General features: G+C 41.3%; 1 protein-coding gene across 4 annotated transcripts in view; it reads right to left on the bottom strand.

The window, feature by feature from the left end:
- Positions 1-4,335: 4,335 nt before the first annotated feature.
- Positions 4,336-16,212, bottom strand: part of LOC135491711 (calcium-dependent secretion activator 1-like) — a 57,677-nt gene continuing 45,800 nt past the window's right edge. For all 4 annotated transcript variants that reach the window (XM_064777749.1, XM_064777750.1, XM_064777751.1 and 1 more), the window contains 9 exons: positions 13,666-13,822; positions 13,290-13,431; positions 12,105-12,260; positions 11,825-11,975; positions 11,447-11,521; positions 11,123-11,206; positions 10,925-11,032; positions 10,609-10,713; positions 4,336-10,379 (listed from right to left, as the gene is read on the bottom strand). In XM_064777749.1, coding sequence (XP_064633819.1) covers positions 10,188-10,379; positions 10,609-10,713; positions 10,925-11,032; positions 11,123-11,206; positions 11,447-11,521; positions 11,825-11,975; positions 12,105-12,260; positions 13,290-13,431; positions 13,666-13,822 — 1,170 coding nt within the window. In that variant the 3' untranslated portion in view covers positions 4,336-10,187. The remainder of the gene's footprint in view (positions 10,380-10,608; positions 10,714-10,924; positions 11,033-11,122; positions 11,207-11,446; positions 11,522-11,824; positions 11,976-12,104; positions 12,261-13,289; positions 13,432-13,665; positions 13,823-16,212) is intronic.

The following is a 16,212-nucleotide window of genomic DNA, read 5'->3' as shown; positions in this document are numbered from 1 at the left end:
CCACAGGCCCTTTCACATAGCACCCCCCCCCCCCCCAAACATAGGCCAACGAATGGGCAGTAACAAGTGAAGATCATTTTTGACACCATCCCCTCCCTCCAGTCAAGACAGGTGGAGAACCCTTTTCCCCCCCCCCCCCCACCCCACCCCCAGACTGGTGAAGAACCCTTTTGACGCCACCCCACCGACCCCAGACTGGTGGATAGCCTTTTTGTCACCTCCCCACCCCCTCTAGACTGGTGGAGAGCCCTGACACCATCCCGCTATCCCCATCCAGACTGGTGGACAGCCCTTTTTGACACTGTCCCCAACCCCCAGACTGGTTGAGAGCTCTCTCAACACCATTCCTCTCTTTGGAGTGTCACGGCCGACGCGTGGCCAATCTCGATCATCATCATCATTGAGCAATTGTGCCGCGTTAGCCCAGAGCTCAGAGCGTCGGACTGGCATGATCGAGGTAGTGGGTTCGAATCCTGTCACGAGCTTTTTTTGGTTTATAGTTTTAGGTTTTTCAGTATGTTGATTGACACCCTTACCCTCGTGAAGCGGTGCTGTGTTGCGAAAGCAATAGTGGCAAGATGATAAAATGATTCGATGTGAGGAATGCTATACCTTACATGCATTGTACAATTACTTTTTGATAGCATCAAAGCAATTAGTATAGGTCCAGTTGGACCAGGCCGTGTCAACAGAAACAGAACCGCGCCCTGGCCGCCTTGTCGCCCCTTCAAGGAGTATAGGAATTCACCATTTGTGAATACAAGCCCAAAATTATTTGGTGAAATTTGCTGGTAGGACTCCTTATCCTTCTGCATGGACAGGTGTGAGAAACTAGTGCGCGCGCAGCTAATCGCTAATCCGACCGAAGTTGTACGAAGTAGAGAAGCGTTAAATAGATATTAACGGAATTACTCTCTAGCGGAATAGCGTTAACTAACGGAATTACTGATTAAAGGAACTAAATGCTGTTTCCCGTTAACGAGAAGAAATAGCGTTGAACGGGGACCTGACACAACAGCTCGACCCTGCCACAGAGAAGACAGTTTGTAATGTATGCTGTCTTCTGATTGAGTCTTGTGTGTGTTTATAGGCAACTCTGTCTCCCACCTTCCCGACATTGTAAATTTGAGCAGGAGCCGTTGCGACCTAGTAAAACAAAAGGCTCAACTCAGGCATTTGTGTTCCGTTTTCTTTTTAGGAATGCAGGGGGTAGGAATGATCCGCAGTCGGCTTAGTAAGACGTGAGCGCGTCACAGCAGGACGCCATAATTAATCATCAACAAAATCAGCGCGATAATGGATTTATTTCTGCCTGATTTTTCGTCATTACACTGGGTGGAATATTTTTACTGCTGAGGCCTATTCAAGGGCATAAAAACTCAAGCTAAGTGCACGATTCTATTGCACCCTTATGTCTTATTTATTTAAAGACTTGGAGATAATGCGCGTGTTGTGTAAAAGATTACCGGGTATCTGAAGATAGTGCGTTCTGATTTTTTGTAATATTATATCCGAACTGGTAGGACACCTAAGGTTTTCGTCTTTTTTATAACTGACTAACTTTCTTTTCTAAAGATTAAGACATTAGCAATTTAAATTACAGCCAATAGACCTATAGTAAATGTCTAAAATTGGTATCCTACAGTCAAGTCATTTCATATAGAAGACAGTCGGGGTTTGCTGGACGACAAATTCGCTTGTTTTCGTGACGACGTTGGCGCTACACAAGGTAAGATATCCGGTCAAAGCCTGCTTTCACCCTCCTTACGAGGAGGCAATATTGGACTTTGCCTATCTGTTGTTTTTTTCCATTTCCCTTCTTGAATGCGACTTTGGCCATTCCTTAATTGTTTCAGAGAGACAGGCCAATAGTTAGAGGACAGGAAACTGGTAACTAACTAAAAACTAGTTCACCAAGATGCCGACCAAGACCTACCCCAACAAGGAACTCAACACAGAGCGGAGAGAGTACATAGAAAATACAGTGACAAGGGCCAAGAAGGATTATAGGGACAAGACTTTACCGAAGTGGGAGCGCACTGCCATCCGGGCTCAGCACGTGTCAAACTCCGAGGTGGGTAAGGTCATTGCGAGGTCCAACCCAAATGAGACGAAGAACTACCACACTAAGTTACAAAAACTTGAATGGGACAGGCGAAATCGCGAGCAGGAGCTTTTCTGGAAACAGAGACAGTTTTTCATTAAGAGGATTTTCGATGAGAATTCGCAGATCAGGTAAAACCCGACTTGTTGTGTTAGGGTGATTGTGTTCCTCAAGTGTGGCCTAGTGCCTACCTTCTTCATTACTGTCAGTAATTACCCCTTACAGATCTACATCCCCACACATCAATGACTCCTTTTTGCGTTGACTGAGCTGTTGTGCCACGTGACACCTCACTGGGATATCAGGCTGTGTGGTGTGTAGAACATGACAACGTGATGATGTCGTCTGCTCAAATGTGAATCATGCTTGATGTCTTCTCCTCAAATGGTTGTGGTGGATGCCGAGTACTATGATCGCGATTTTCCTTTTTCAGATTCAACAAGGCAAGACAGAAAACTTTCGTGGAAGAACCTTCAAAACCTCAAAAAGATAAAAGACCCGAAATGTTCAATAGAGCCAAAACTGAGGTAGGTTGTGCCTTTGTCCTCTTTTGGTGAAGGTTGTGGTTGAAGTGTTGTACACCCGCTTTGCCAATAATCCACAAAAATAGACTTTGTTATTAACTGTAAAAATGTATCTCCTACTTCCCGATAAGTTACCCAAGGTAGAAGTGATCAAGTTTAACTTCACTACAAATAAACCTCGTTCCATTTTCCAGGCCGATTTCATGCCTGGAAAACATAACCCGGGTGAAGCTAAAATGTTCATCGAGATGACCAATGACCGCTCTGCCATTCCGAGGAGCCCACTGATCAAGAAACGCAGCAGCAACGCCTCGGAGCCAGCCGACCCAAGTAAGAGCACAACCCAACTAGCCACTTACTATCCGAGGACAAGGAGCCTGAGCGTCTCCGATAGCGGTGCTAGTCAGGTTGCAGTGTCATATAACATGGGGATAGGGAGCGTACCTGAGATGACGAGTGACCAAAGCCTCCCCAACGCTTTCAGTAACATTTTGAGGAGAGACGATCCGAGTTCAACAACAAGATGGGAAGGAAAATTGAGTGATATTTCAGAGAATGATAGTGCTCGTCTGACCATGGAAGTGGAGTCCGATTTGGATAGAGGTGGTCGGAGAAAAGGTTCGAATGAGGATGGAAACCTCTCAGATAGTTTCAACCACTCTTCCTCCACGCGCATTAAGGGAATCAAATGGAGTGACAACCAGTCCGGTGGATCACCAAACGATCCAATTGCAAATGACCCGACTTCCAGTGGAATCCCAATGTGTTCCAATGGACTCCCAGTGGTTCCCAACGGGTCATTTCCCGTCCCGTATGTTAGAAAGACTCAGAGCGCCGTCTTTGAACGTAATAACCTTGATAGGAAATACAGTTTTGTATCAAGCAGTTCAGTGCAGGGACTAGGCACGAACGAATCGTCTGCTAAATTGCCGCAGATCAACACGGGAATTCGTAACCAATTATTGTCAACAAATTCAAAGGCAGACGGTAAGCCTGACTCCAAAGGAAGAGCAAGCTGGACGCATGCGTTGGTGATGCTCAAAAGAAAACAGTCACGGAGTTCTATGTTCGAGTCTGAAGACGAGACGCTACCTGATTTCGCGACTGTAGTTCAGAGGGTTCTAAGGTCTGTTGGTCGGGCACAGAACAAAGGAGAACTGCCCGAGTCTGCTGGAAGAGATAGCCCATTATCCAGTAATGAGGTTCCAAGGTAATGGCCAACCTGTCTCTGAGACAAGCCAGGTAATGGCCAACCTGTCTCACGGACATGTTAATGGTCAGCCTGTCTCTGAGACTAGGTAATGGCCAACCTATCCATCACAGACATGTTAACTCTGTTAGCCCTATGACCGTGTAAACACGGATTTCATAACATTTCCCAGATTCTGCTACCGCATATACACGGTGACGCCGAAACCAGTTTCTCGTTCATCATTGACGATCTCAAATGCGATTGGAGAGCCATCTACAGGTTGCCACTCAAACTAATAGACTTCTGGGCTTCAAGTAAAAAATCACAGACGATATTTGGTTTGTTTTGGGTCCACAGGGGGGCGTGGGTGTTGAATCTGATTTTGTGACGGCCGTTACCATTAGTCAAAGTCAAAGGTCAAACAATTTTCCAGACAGGTTAACAGTGACAGTCAGCTCGTCTCTAATACAAGTATTAGAAAACGTCAACAAAATAAAATAAGACCGATATGACTTTACTTAATGACTGATGTTCAACTTTATTTATAACATCTACTAGAATAGATACAGTATCGAAATCACAAGTAGACTCATATTCATTCTGTATACACATTAGATGAAGGTACCGGTTTACCTTAAAAAATACATGCTTACCACAAGAGGAAGTCGACACAAAAGAAACAGTCAAAAGACTAGTTCATTTTGAGGGGTGTAAGGCCATGTGTAGTTTATTTTTATTCCATTATACCCCTCTTACAATAGAATAGGAGGACCTGGTTTCTTTTGCGATGTAAAGGTCAACCAATATCTTAACCCAACACGGATGGTGTTCAAATAATAAGCACTAACGCCATAAACCCCATTGATTCAATTGCCTTGGCACAGATCATGGGGCTCTAAAGGAGATGCTCGAAGCTGGAGATGTCACCAATGGGGGGTTAATAGTGATGGCTCTCCCAGTCGAGGCCTTTGATAATGCTAGTCTGTGAACATATCTGGCAACCTCAGTTATAAAACCAAGAGCGGCTGTGGGTATAGAGGCTTGAGAAAGTGATGAGGCACAGTGAAAAAATTCACAAGATCTTCAGCTTTGTGCCACACAAATCATTTACGGATTAGAACCAGTTACGGCATTCACAGGCAAAGAAGACTTTGTTCAAACTATTGGGAGACTTTATCTTACCCTCTTTGATCTATCCCACTTGTTAGGCATTGAAATTTGACAGAAACGACCCGCTGCCATAGCCCCTGTATATAGCACTCCAGGTGTCACTCTCAAAGAAAGATTATAAGCAGCTGCCAGGCAGGGCATTTTAAGTTACACAAAATTGCCAATAGGTGTCTCTTATCTTACAGTACATTGGCAATACTCATGTTTATACGCCACATATTTTCATCATCAGTCCAAACCAGGATAGCCCAGCTTCTGCAGATAATCCTGCTTTAACATGCTTGGAGTGAAGTCTTGTGACTTCAGATTTAATACATGATCAACTACCAATTCTTATAACATGGCCTAACTAAAAACACAACTATTTGTTACAGGACTTGCACCCTGAAGAGACAATTCCCCAGCTTGCGGAGAATCTGGCAAACCTTCCAACTTGCCGAGCTGGCCTGCCATGGGAGAATGCGCAATAAAATGGCCTAGTGCTTACCTATAAGGAAGTTCTTCAAGCATGCCTTGCATTACCTACAGATCAAAACGCACCTAATTTCGGCCAGTGGATCATGAACCAATTTTGAGTGTGCACTACAGATAAGAGTAACCCACTGGTTATTTAATGCATACCATGTCATACTGTCATCGTTACAAGATGGACCCTGGTTGATAGTTGAATAGATTTACCAACTGCACTTTTTTGCTGTTTTTCATGTGAGGCATACATTTTCCCAGGCCTCTCCGAGACCCCCTTCAGGGCAGGCTGCTTGGTGAGTTAAGAGGCCTGGTCACTTGGGGGACTGCTTCCCCAGGATGACTTAGTCATAACTTGTTCATTTCTCTATATATAACTTTGTACACGTACAATAAGTTTCACAATTTTACATGAATGAATTGAAGTAAACTTGGTTCACACATATTGCATATTTGCACATTGTCTTGGAAGGGACAGTAACATTGAGCTATGACAAGGGTGCGAGGTAATGCTCTTTATCGCCAACAGGTGGCAAAATTCTTCATCGTGCACACACAGTGTGATTTTAGGTGCAAGAGTGTATAAATGCTGAAATGTACATTCTTGTTGAGCGAATTTTTTATGCAACAACTGGCCTGAAATTGCAAAGTTTCACGGAATATATGCGGTCTTTGGTTTTTGACAGGAAGGTTTCTAGATTTGCCTTGGAAATACATGTAAATGTAAAGCACTTTAAGAATGTTGTACATTATAAAGCACTTTATAAGAATTAAGTGTTCATTAGCTGTACTTGTCCATATTACACCCAATATTGCTGTCCCGAACAAAACTTGGTTTATACTTGGACTGACCACTGAGATCAGAACCTGTTAACACACTTCATTTACATATACACAGTACTTTTCTCTCTTTAGAATAGACGGCTACTAAATAAACCAACACAGGGACAAGGGACATTTTGTTTATTGGCAAATTCGTAACAACGTGAAGCGCCCATTGAAACCCACCCAATTTGAACCTAAAGGAGATGTGTTTCAAGATAACGCCAGGGTGACACTCTACTCGTCCTGTTCCTGTATGAAGAGGAGTTCTTGAATGCATCCGAAAATATACACAATCATTCTACCAACTGTATACATACATATCACATTATACACCTGCAACGCCCTCTACACAGGAACATTGTAACTGTAAAATGCCAGCCGAGCATTGTCTCTTGAAACTCCTCCTTTAAATTCCATTCTGTCGGATTACTGGCTTCACTAAAATTAGCAAGTTCATCAAATATAATTTGCATAATCAAAGAGCATAATAACTTGAACACAGCTCAAAAACTCTGGGATCGTCACTTTTTAACACGGTGGGATTGATATTTGGAATGACTGTCATTGGAAGGTAACCTATTCTCCTCTTCCTACCCTAGACAGGAGGGGCCTGTACATTAAAACCTGTCGCAAACTAGTGATTTTTGCAAAAGCAGACTGGTGGTCAACTACGGGCAAATTCATGACTTAGGACTGGTTAGGGGTAGAACTGACTGCGTAATACAAGAGTATCTACCAAAATGCATTTCACATGTAAACAACTGTTAAGATTATCGGTTGTGGGAGCACCTCACCGTAAAAAAGGGAGACTTGCTTGGGTTATAACCGATGTATTCGACAACCCAAAGGATTTTATACAAGGTATGACTAGGAGATTTCTGTAACAATAGAATGTGTTTTAATTGTCTGTACAAACATTGCACACAAGTGGAAAAGTTGGCAGTTCTCACGGTAATTGACTAAGTTATTTCAAACAGGCATATTGCTGAGAATAATACTATAATTGCCACTTTCCTCAAGCGCAAGAAGAACTAATTTGAGACTTCCTGTCATGTGACAGGTTTTGACCAATCAAAAACCCTGTACTCCTCATGGCTAATTTGTAGCTGAGCAGGCACGATACGTCTTTTCTGATTGGGTAACGTCTGAAAAAGTTTTGAATTGTTAGATTTTGAAATGGTGGGTCATTTTGTGGGAGGAGCAAAACATGACAGACATGAGGATAATAAACAATGGGAAAAACCGAATACCACCAACACCAAACTATAAGCGATATTAGGCTTTAGATTTTGATTGACAATGAAGCTTTTTAAAAGTGACGATAAAATCAGGATGAAATCACGAGAAAAATTACTCACTGGAAGTATAACAGGTATTACGCAACCATTACATGGTCTTTAATCAGTACACACAAACAAAACCACCAGTCATGTGCTGATGCCATATTCGATGAAATCAATATTACAGGTCACACACGGTATACCGCCAAATTTTTGTGAAAAAAATTTAATTGAAAAAATCCCTTCTCTGCGTTTTTTGGAAAATTTACCCTGGTAATGAAAAAGCTTAGAATTTAAATTTTTTTGCGATTTGTGAAAAATATGAAAAAAATTTAATTAAAATTTTTTTGGGCAAATTTTGTGAAAAAAGGGTTAATGTGAAAAAAATTAAAATAAATGAAAAAAAATGAAATTTTAAAAATTTTAATATTTGGCATACTACGAACTTTCTTTCCATCTTTTCAAATAAAAAAATTAAGAATTTCATTTTTTGGCGAAATGTGTGAAAATTAAACACTTGCGATCATAAGGTGGTTTACAGTAACACAGCATATTTTATGACCTATGACCAGGAACTTTTTGGCAATGCACATCACATCACGACTAGATCCCACCTACAGACTAAAGCTCCATCAACAATCACAAAATATACACATATCAACATATTTCATAAAATTATGATAATAAATGTAACAGACGCTATAATATCACATAAAGAAAACAATATTTACAAACAAATTTTCTACAAAACAATCGTTTATGAAAACCAATTATCAACAAGAAGCAAAAACAAAACAAATACTGAAAACCACCGAAATTTTGTGCAGTTTTCTTTTTGCGATCTGCTAAAGTGTTTCCCGCCATAACTCCTTAAAGCATAACTGATAACAGCCTATTGCTCAGTGACTCTTGTTTGCACACACATGTAGGGACTAGCCATGCTGCATTTCTGACCTTTCTGTCTGAGAGTTTGATATTCTAATGTTCAGTGTATTTTTACTCAAAATCTTTGATTTTAGTGAAAAAAGTAGCAATTTGCCACAAGACATTCCAGTAACTTGTGTATCACAAGGCCAATGAAATCAAATGACTCGTTTCTTATCAATGCCTGCATGCGTTTCTTGCCCCGCACCAAAAAATGTTCATCATCAATAATCTCTAACCGAGAGCTATGTATGTGTATGTCAATTAGCCATCTTGTAAAGTTGTGTTGATCTTGTTCATTTTGGTAATGACTTCCCTTTGGAACAAACATTTGCACAAAGTTTTCTTCAAAAAGACAAGAAACAAGTCATCTAATTTCATTGGCCTTAATTGCATTCTACGAGACTGAATATTAGAACTATGTACAATGTATATAGTAAAGAGGAATGAAAGAGAAAGCTAGTCTACCAAAAACTAGTATGAAACATGAGTGATGGATAAAAATATACACAATGATTAATTCTCATTCGAGTAATTGTACCAACTATTCATTCTAAGTAATAAATAATGCACAGATGCCCTTGTTTAAGATATATACGCTAAAAATAACGATGGTTTATGATGTGATGTCTTTCTAAGCTCTGCTATGCTACACCAAGGTAAAGGTCAAAATAGATCATTGTACAAGTGTAACGATCTAATAGATCATTGTACAAGTGTAACGATCTGATAGATCATTGTACAAGTGTAATGATCTGATAGATCAGTGTACAAGTGTAATGATCCAATAGATCAATGTACAAGTGTAATGATCGAATAGATCATGTACAAGTGTAACGATTTAATAGATCAAAGTACAAGTGTAATGATTTAATAGATCAATGTACAAGTGTAACGATCTGATAGATCATCGTACTAGTGTACCAATCCAATCTAACCCTGACACGCGATGTAGTTTACAAGTAAGACAAACAGATGTAACGTACAGACAGACAGACGCTTGAAATTGTTAGAAAAATCTATACAAGTACTTATACAATATACATATGATTTGTACATTACAACCATGCATATTTAATAGAGTAATGAGGCACAATGTGTTTTGCCACAAAGAGCAAAACAGGTTTCATTTTCAATATTGAATCAGACAATTTGCCAAATTTAAATCGAGAAACTTTCAGACATGGCTCATGACATTTAGTTAAGACCTGCCACCAATAAGACTGTTAGTTTGAAACGACACACAGAATCGGAAACTTTCCAAACAGTCGTCACTTAACAATACAGATATGTATTTAGGCTTTGTCTACACTGTGGTGCAGTGATAGTATAATGTATGCACTTTAAGTACAATTTTACATTCAATGGTGTAGTGCGTATGAGCATTTATAGTATTCGATTCCCGACAAAGTTTCATCCGACATTTTACAAAGTGCATCCTGGGAATATATTCAGATAATGCCGTCGTCAGGCAAGGGTTCGCGCATCCGTTTATGTGCAGCTCAATTTTTCGGTAACCTAGGCAACATCGTACAAAACCTACCTAAACAAACCAATCAAAAATTGGCAAACTTCAAAACCTCACGAAATAACTTGAAATGTTTCTCTATGACATCCTGTACACTGGTGTTAATAAGTTGCTATGATTTGCATCTGGAGCGATCCCAACTCCTTTAATGTGGTTCGTGATCATTATGGGCTGTCTAGTCCGAGTCTGAGCTTCCTCCGCCCCGCGCTGCTCCGTTGCTAAGGAAGGTCGTCTTGGTGGCAACACCTCCTCCCGTTACCGACTGCGTCGCCTCCTCCACCTGTAGCCGGCTGCATATCGTCTCGTACGTCTTGCTATTTAACGAGTTTTCTGGGACGCCTTGCAGCTCAAAGTCGGTGAACAGTTTCTGAAGAAAAGAGAACACAGTTTTCAATAAATTGCTGTCACACTTTAGAGAGGAATTTAAAGGAATAACAGAGTATTAAGGGGAGCATTACCAAGCTGCTGGCTGCTCAGTCACCTTCCACTCCACAGTATTAGTTTCCATCATCATGTATTGATGACGCACTGCATGGCGGTGACAAAATGGCTACAGATACTGCCTGATTTCCAATCTTGAAAGTCTCAAAACTTACCTTTACGATGATCATCAAACAGGCTAACTGATACGGATGCAGTGACAGATCGAGACGGTCCGTCAACCAGTCGCACACAGACTTCAGCTGACCAGAATACCATTGCTGCAACAAGAAAGGAAATCATCAACGTAGATCTACGTTTTTCACGCCGAAACGTCCGGTGCCTAAAATGTAGTAGTACGTCAATGAACAGGTGCTCCTGTCTACAAGGCCTTCGAACCAGGATATGAATGACTGAAATGGAAAATACATTAAGCCACTAGTTTTGACTACGGAGATGTCATTCATTGTAACAAGGCAGAATTGAACTTACCTCGAAGATGTTGAGAATGTAGAGTTCGTCTGTGATCTTCTGTCTAAGCTGTTCAAGGTTACCCCTCATGAAATCGACATACGATTTGCCCAATTCATTCACCGGTTTCTGAAAAAGAAAGGGGTAGGTTAAGAGTAATGAAATCTCCTATTCGGGGCCAACCTACAAACGTTCCCCAGTCCAAATTAACATACTTACTGCCAATGAGAGAATGGATGAGAAGAAACTGCCCTCGTCGTACCGTGCAAGCTTGGCCAGAACATTATCCAACACGCTCAACAACTGTAAAGAAAAAGTAGGGCAATGTCAAGGAACGTGAACAACTACTGGATGAAGTGTTTCAACACTCTACTCAGGTAAAATCTGATGATGTCAATTACACAAAAGACTTGGAAATTACTCATCTAATTTGCTCAGCATCCTGAAGGTTGATGCTTTTTTGCTGGTTTTGCTTCTTGCGGGCTTCAAAGATGTCGTTTTTAGATCGATAAAAGTTAGGCAATCCGAAGGTCCGCTTCATACCTTCTCGACTAGAGTTTTGTTCATCTGTAATTGCACCTTCTCTAAGAACTCATCTATCTTGGTGTGGTACTGATGCTGAAAGAGACAAAGCATGAAGGAATTATCTTTTTAGATCTGAAGTGCAAGGACAGTGCAAGGACCTTTGCGGGGGCGGGGCAATCACACTGGCTAGCCTGTGGATGGGTGACCAGGAAACATTTCAACTGGCATCTTTCTCATTTCACTATATGTTTACGGACACTGGTGCAGTGAGGTGCTATAGTAGCTCCTGCCTATGCTGAATCTGTCCGAAGGGAAGGATGATGCAGCGTACTCCCCAGCACAAGAGATGTTGAACCATCTACTTTTGGATGACCGAGAAATCTAACCCTGACTCACCATATCAGCGCCGCTGTCGAGTGCACAGAGCTTGAAGCCTTGGTTCTTACAGTCGATGATGACATTCATCATGACGCAGCACTCGGAATGGAAGATAAAGTCGGTACCCTTGCCACCCTTCTTGAGCCAAAGCTCGAAAGCTTTCAGAGTCCTGAAGAGAGAAAACGAAATTGAAATAATAACATAATCTTGGAGTATAGCACATGTGCGCAGAGTCACTTTTTACTTCACTTTATTTCTCAATCTGCTTGGACAATGTACAATGGCAATATTCATGTACCTTTTCCCAGCAGCTTCTATCATGTCGGCTGCCATCAACTTGAGTCGGTGGTCAAGATGCTCTCCAAAAACTTCCTCAGGCCAATGTAGATCGCGGATGAACGACTGCAGGGCGTCTAATTTCCATAACATATCTTCTGATGTTGCACAACCATTCCTGAAATGTTTATGAGCGACTATGAAAGCCTGTCAAATGAAAAATGCTTATCCAGAAAGGCTTGTCCAGTAACACATCAACCAAAATGATTTTACAATTGATGCATTCAGACCATTGTAACTGCTAGAACTGATATATGCTTGGTAGTCTGGCCAGATGCTATAGGGCGTCGAGCCAGATGCCTTGCAGACGGGCCAGATGCTTTGCAGTCGGACCAGATGCTGGGGAGTCAGGCCAGATGCTTGGCAGTCGAGACAGATGCCTGGCATTCATACTAGATGCTGTGCAGTTGAGCCAGATGCTTGGCAGTTGGGCCAGATGCTTGGCAGTTGGGCCAGATGCCGGGCCAGATGTTGGGCATAATGTTTTACAAAGAAGGAAAATGACAGAAGCGAGAAAATACTTCAGCGATTAGAAGACCAATTGACAAAATAATGTGACCCATCACAGCAAAATGGGTCACAAATATGCAAAGATTGAGAGGCAAAATGTTGACTGGAGACTCATCAGTATAAAATGCAAAATATGGTTTCCTGATTCTTGTATATATCCAATACTTAGAAGCTCAAAAGAATGAATTATTCAGTGCTGAACAGGTCAAGATAACTTTCAAGAATAAGTTTCAGGAAATTTCGATTAAGTCTGATCTTCAGGCAAGGAAACTTGATACAGCTTGTGCATAATGAAATAAGTGACATAAAATAACATTGATGAATCCTGGACTTACTCATTCAAAACACCTCTATACAAGGAAAAAATATCAGTAAGATATAAGATATGAAGGGAGGATGGCATTGGATAGTCTTTCAAAATTTCGTCCAACCAAGTTATCATCCTTTTATGAACCGTATCCAATCAAAATCTTTGAATATTTTCGGTCAAAACAAAAGTCATCGGCAGGATCTTTCCACTCATCCATATCTATTTCAAACAAGTAAGTCTTGATAACAGCAACTGTAACCTGGCCGAGGGCTTAGTCCACTTGGCCTTTTCTTGGCAGAAGGAGATGGCCTGCGCTGTTCTACCTACCCCTGTGGGTCCCACTTCTCCTTCTCGAAACCTTTGTGTATCGACTGGGCAATTGACGACTCCATCAAGTCCACGTATCGTACAACTTGTGGTGCAAACACGTCCCGCAGATGATTGTGGAACTTCCCACCATTCAAATTTTCTGAAAAATGGATATTGGCAGTTGAGAATGATGGTCAAGGTGAGGTGAACTGGGCAGCCAGATATCACAGGAAGGTAAAACTTTTGGTCGCAGAGAGACCAAAGAATGTCCCCATACAGAGGTGTCCGCTTAGGGATTTTCCACTGAACATGAAACCACCTGACGGATGTTCATATCGAGTAGCTTTATGCCCATCTGGTGACTGCTGCCATGTGCCATGATTCCTATACCTACCATCATTTCTTAGATAGTCATTGAGTAACTGGAACAGCGGGAAGCTGTCCCACGTGTCTGGCGGTTGTGACTCCAAGACGGCGTCCATGTCGACCGCAAACAAGGACCAGAAGATCTCGGCATGCTCGACGAGTAAGTCGCTGAACCATGCAAATGCCTGCGGGAAAAATAGACATGCAGTTAGTCAAGCTTTTGGTGAAATGATCAAGTGAGAATCGGGATGCGATTAAAGTGGGCGTTTTCTAAATTCTATGCTGACTTAGTCTTAGTCCAGAGAATGAAAGATTCCACGGCCATTGGTTTCTACGACCATACACCTTAAAGGCCAATGCCATTGGTGAACATTGTTTTTCTCCGTGCCACAAGTAAATAGAAACAAACATTGCTGCTGTGCTGTACAGAAACGAAATATGTCGATAATCTGACATATAATGTATATCAATAGTGGTGTAGAGAACATCAATTTTGAAACTTATACTCAATGTGTATTTACATAACTGAAAATCGACAAATTCAAATTTGAAATTTTGAATGAATGGTGTAGGCCTTTTAAATCTGCCAACAACGAATAGGGACTTGCTGCCCTTTAACACTATTCAGTCATGTTGTCTGAAGGCCAGGCCTCTTGGTGTTGAGTTAGCAAAACTAAATAGTATGAAACACCTAACATGTCCGCCTTTCAATCTTTAAGATAATTGATAACAACTGCTGACATAAATAATCGATCAAGAAATTAACATAGAGAAACCTTTCAGCAAAAAGAATTGTTTTGTACTTTTTGGAATGAAGTGTCATAGAAGTCTAAGTCATACCAAAGAAAATAAGTAACAAGGTATTTTGCCTAAATTTTGCCAGCAAACACCAGTTATCTTATCAAGAATGGTGTTTTACATCTCGGGCTGTGCATTGTCAGTAGCATGGGCAAACTCAAAACATGTCCCACTGTTCACTGAAATGAACAACTCACAATGCATAGCCGGAGACATGAATCACCACACGTTTTGAGGAAGTAAATTGTCAAACCAGCACTCCATTCTTACGATTTATCAAATAGACAGTTTCGTAATGAAGAAACATGGGGTTGATGGATTCATTTATCAACAAGACCAGTCTTTATATGAATACACCATCCATAGAGAAACAAAACGCAGATGCTACGTGAGAAAAAATTTGTTCCATCGAAATAGAAAATGGCTAAGTGCGTGTAGAGGTGGGGTCAAAGGTCAAGGTTAAGCCTAACACTGAGATGATAAGAAAATTTTGTGATATGAAAATAGAATTTGGAATTCAGTAGTATGTTAAATGCCCATCCAATGTTTGACCAGTTTGAGTCTTCAGGTCTTAGTTTAACCAGATTGGGTCTTCAGGTCTTTCTTTGACCACTTTGGGTCTTCAGGTCTTTCTTTGACCACTTTGGGTCTTCAGGTCTTTCTTTGACCACTTTGGGTCTTCAGGTCTTTCTTTGACCACTTTGGGTCTTCAGGTCTTTCTTTGACTATTTTGTGTCTTCAAATCCTTGTTTGACCACTTTGGGTCTTCAGGTCCTTGTTTGACCACTTTGGATCTTCAAATCCTTGTTTCACCACTTTGGGTCTTCAAATCCTTGTTTGACCACTTTGGGTCTTCAAATCCTTGTTTGACCACTTTGGGTCCTCAGGTCCTTGTTTGACCACTTTGGGTCCTCAGGTCATTTTTTAGATAGTTTGGGTCAGAGTCACAGATAAGTTTGTTTCTTTAACGAATAAAGTTGGCCTTTGGGCAGAAGCATCTTCAACCAGCAAATTAAGACCAACAACTAGGCGTGTTGACAACACCAAAATGCCATCTATAGGCAGCAAGAGTAATTGAAAACTTTGACAAATAAGGTCACATGAGAGTTAAAATAGCGACTAACTGAAACAGCCTGCGTACCTTTGTACCACGCTTGTGTGTAGATGGCGCTTAGGCCGTAAAATCACACAAAAATTATTTCAAAGCAACAGCCATGTTACTGTGAGACAACACTTAGATTTAGACTGAAGAGGAAAAAAAGAAAACGCACTAGCGAGAAAAAGATTGGAATGGGCCATTTCGTTTACTCCTAACTACAGAAAAACTGTGTTTGATAAACGTTTTCGAAGTCACATTTGAGAGTAATCTCTGGAGATGGATTTTGAATAGTTTAGTTGTAAATTCTGCACCGCTAATTTTGGAGATGCAATTTGCGTCCGTTCTGCAGTCAAATGTCGTCATCTGATGGCACATCATTGACTACATTGGGAAAGATTTAGGAAGGGACCGTGGGGACCAGGCGTAAGGGGTCTGGTCGGAGAGACCAACAAAGCCTTAAACTATTAACTGTGTCAGGTGCATATGAGCTGAGAGAGAGGAGCTTTGAGTGCCGGGCAGTGGTGGGTACAGTACTGCCCGGGGGTGACATCCCTCTTGGACGCGCTTATAAAACCTCTACTCAGGAAAGTAGCATTCATACACCTAGATTGTCATGTCACACATGACATGGTTTATCTCTAGGCAGTACCATGTATGCTATTGCTAGGCCTAGCTCAG

This window comes from Lineus longissimus, chromosome 7 (genome assembly GCF_910592395.1).
Source record: "Lineus longissimus chromosome 7, tnLinLong1.2, whole genome shotgun sequence".
In the NCBI taxonomy this organism is placed as follows: domain Eukaryota; kingdom Metazoa; phylum Nemertea; class Pilidiophora; order Heteronemertea; family Lineidae; genus Lineus; species Lineus longissimus.
This window is presented reverse-complemented; position numbering and strand designations above follow the sequence as displayed.